At 41.3% G+C, this 3,797-nt stretch overlaps 1 protein-coding gene across 1 annotated transcript; it reads right to left on the bottom strand.

Moving 5' to 3' along the window:
• Window positions 1-1,946: 1,946 nt before the first annotated feature.
• LOC306926181 (transcription factor IIIB 90 kDa subunit-like) lies at window positions 1,947-3,797 on the bottom strand (the record flags this gene model as incomplete). Its single annotated transcript, XM_079505444.1, has 1 exon — window positions 1,947-3,797. The coding sequence occupies one exon, from the start codon at window positions 3,795-3,797 to the stop codon at window positions 1,947-1,949; it is 1,851 nt and encodes a 616-aa protein (XP_079361570.1).

Below are 3,797 nucleotides of genomic sequence, written 5' to 3'. Positions count from 1 at the left end.
ATACATCTAAGAATTTTCATACAAGAATTAGAAGCTGAGTATTTTAAGTGTTGTAGTATTTTTACAGTGTTGACATTAACAATGAAACAAATTGTGAGTATGAGTAAATTAATGTGTGCATGCACATGTGCTTGAGAGTGGAAATGTGTGGCTTTAGAATACTGTACAAATGAATGAGATATGCTGTTTTTAAGATATGAATGCAATTTGTATTCTGTACATAACCACATTTATTTAATTTTCATTTTCACTATGATGTGAAAGTGTTAAAGTGTTGAATAGTAACATCTTAAAAATATAACCTTTTGAATGGAGAGCTACTATGACATTTATTTTTGTCACCAGGTGGTAACATATACCTCAAAAAGTGTGGTTTTGGTCATTAGAAACAAGCTAATTGTGAAGTGTAAAATGAATCCCAGGACAAGGTTTTGTGTAACAATGAATTAATCTGGTATTAATTCATGTTATTTAACAATCTCTTCTATAATGGAAAGGATTCCAAATATGCTATTGGCTTCTTCCTTTGTCTTGACACAATAACTTGTTTGTTTTTTATATGTATGTTTCCTTTTTTATACAGTGTGCTAATAATCTTGTATTGAGGACATTTGTGTTTTCAGTTTTGTCCCTTACTCTGTCTTAACCATAAAGTATATATAGGCCCTATGCATTGACCAAGCTATTTTGTAACTGACCCCTGTGTAGGCTTAAAGATGGAGTGCCATGAATTTTTTGCAACCTAAAACATGATCATCAGGTATTATTATAATATAAGGAGGAAGAACTTTTTTCCAAAAACTGGAAAAATACAAACATTGTGGCACTGAAATGGATTATTGTTTATAAAGTTATTTTTTTATTTTATTGGTGTTTTGAGAGTATTTGTTGTGCACGGGTTCACACAAAGACGTGCACATTCATTCTGTGGACCGGAAATTACAACAGTGACCTCTTGTGGGTCAATAAATGTAGTTATTCAAAGAGATGGCCATTATTACTATTAGTTAAAAGAAAGCAATTAACATTCATATAGAACAGGGGGACGTGGCTGTAGTAACATCAGGCTGTCAAGTAAATAAAATAAAATATTTTGTTATTTAAGTCAGGACAACTTGTCTAATGGGCACAAATGTGAAAAAGTATCGCCTGCCACTGTCCAGCGGCGGTGGTGCTGAAGCATTCGCTAATCGATACATGTAGTCAGACGGGACGTGCTTGGTTTGTCCATTGTATCACGACTAGCAATGTTTTCTTATTTGTGTCCTTCAGATCAAGCTTGTCTTGCGGCTTGCGCTGGCTCAATAAGTGTCAGTGTGTGTTGATGGCAGGATATCAGCTTTTACAGTAGGCTAGTGCATTTAGATGTTATCAGAGTGGCCCCTCGAGAGTGCTTCACCCTAGGGCTCTTGTCTAGCTATTCTCATGCGTAGATCATCAACAAAACCTGCAATATACATTATCATATCACAACAATATACTCTACATTTTACATTATGACATTCTCTTAATGACTCACTTTGGTAGATCATTTGCAGTGCATTTCAGTGGTGCCCATTCACTGCCCAAACATTTTGGCAATGGTTCATTTAGGTTTATTTCTTAGCACAACACTCAAAACATACATAAAGAATGAACTGGACACATAGATTTCGACTTTAAATAACATACTGCTTTCTTAGCAATTCTTGACAGTAAAGTTGGCTGATTGGAGTACGCACACATTTAATTAAACCTATGTTGTCATTTTCATTTAAGCTAAATTTGCATTCTGTTGATTCAGTTGTATTTGAGTTACTAGGTTTGTTCTGTTCAATTCTCTCCTGTTGTGGTTGAGCTTTATTGTTCTGTTATGTTGGCCTTTTTTGTTTAGGGCCCAGAATTGTTAATTAAGTATTTGTTACTCTTCTGTTTGGTAAATAGAGAATTACAAACGTTGACAATTTTCAACAAATCCTCTTGCGTCTCTCTGGTCTATGAACTTGGTTCCTCACATATGGTAGCATCGCTGGGACGAGTGTGTGGAGTCTCTTTCCCATCTTTCCAGTGGAAGCCGCCAGTCCCAGAACGTTTGTGTCATTCTGTTGGTTTGAGGGTCTTCTCTGACTTACACCTTCACTCATGCCTCGTGCTCTGGGGGAAGATGATGGAGGAGGAGAGGGAGTTGTCATGCCCAGGTCTTTGAGAATGTCATAGTTGATTTTAATGGAGATCTTCTTGTGTTCCAACATCTTCTGTATGGCTTCACCTGCTGAGCCGTTCTCAGTCAACTGAGCTCTACGAGAAACACTCTTCTTCTTCTCCCTATATGTCCCCTGCTCCTTCTCTATACTGATCTTCTGTTCTTTTTCTCTCTGTTCTCGCAGATAATCTTCATTCTGTTTCATCCAAAGAGCTGTTTTATTCTCAATCTCTCTGTCATTCAGAATGTACTTTTCAATTTCCTGGTCATCAATTCCGCCCAGGTCCAGCTCTCCATTCTCTGATCTGTCATCATCAGTCTCTGTGTCTTCAGTCAGTGTACTAGGAGTCAGTTGTACTAGGGGTTGTATTGGACGCTGTAGAGGACCTTGTCCCTGTATGGAGGCCATGGCCATGGCCACGGTCTCCTGTTCTACATCTTCTTGTCCATCATTCTGTCCGTCCTCTTGATCCTGCAGGATGTGACACAGGAAGTCCTGGGTCAGGTGATTGGTGGCATCCTGTAGTTCCTCCTCTTCGCCCTCCTGCTGCTCCAAGGGGTTAGAGGCCATGGAGAGGGTCTCTTCATCCCCACTCTCCCTTTCCTTGGAAAAAGCAGCATAAATTCCTCTGAGTTTGGGGTGGCTGTTTTCTAGTTCTGTTTCTATCTCCTCTTTGATCTCTTGGACCAATTCCTGTTCCAGCTGGAGGATCTTGGTTTTCTGTTGACTGGCTATAAACGAGGGTGGGTCACATTCCTGTTCCAGATCGACGTGCATGAACTCACCGATGGTAAGCTGACTGGTGGGTGTGTCCTCAAACTCTGTCAGTCTCTTCCTGAGTGTTGCATGGCAGACCTTCACCACTCCAATGACATCTTTTACTGTACGACGAAACTCATGCATCCTGGCAGCTACCAGAAGAGCTGCCCCACAGAGGCCAGATGGCCGTCTTCCTGCATGCATCCAGTCTCTTTTCATTCTTTGCAGGATTCTCAGCGCTGTCATGGAAACAAGGCTAGTTTTCTCCCCAAACCCCAACATGTGAGCAAAACGAGGAATATAGAGGCAAGGATCTATAGCAGGGGTGTTGATACACAGTTCTCTGGCCACTATGATGAAGGTCCGTCCCAGAATGTAAACATTGACCTGTAGAAGGTCACTGAGATCAAGAAGCATGTGTGGAGTTCCTTCAGTCCTGCAGACCAAATATAGACAGGCAGCGATGATGTGTGTTGTCGTTCGTCCCCTGGTCAGTTGTTTACTGATGACCATTTTGAAGAAGTTATAAGCTGTATCCAGATGGTGCTGATTTAACTGGAGCTGACTGCCGAGCTGGAAGATCTGACGCTTCCCATTCTGTAATGCCTTGGCTCGCGAGTCTCTGCCAGTGTTGCCGTAGAAACAACGTCCTAGAGTTGGAGTCTTCTCTGGAGCGTCTGCAGAGACAAACTGTCCCACAGCAGAACAGCTCCCACCAGCGCCTTCAACAAATTGGACCGTTGACACAGTTATGCTTTCCGCAAGCACAGAACCACAGCTGGTACACACCGTATTCCCCTCCGCCTCATCCGTTACGGTGTCGGAACATCCACATTGTTTACACACCTGAGACAT

The sequence above is a fragment of the Electrona antarctica genome (genome assembly GCF_951216825.1).
Source record: "Electrona antarctica genome assembly, chromosome: 7".
Taxonomy (NCBI): Eukaryota; Metazoa; Chordata; class Actinopteri; order Myctophiformes; family Myctophidae; genus Electrona; species Electrona antarctica.
The sequence above is the reverse complement of the archived record's forward strand: the minus strand, read 5'-3'. Positions and strand labels throughout refer to the sequence as shown.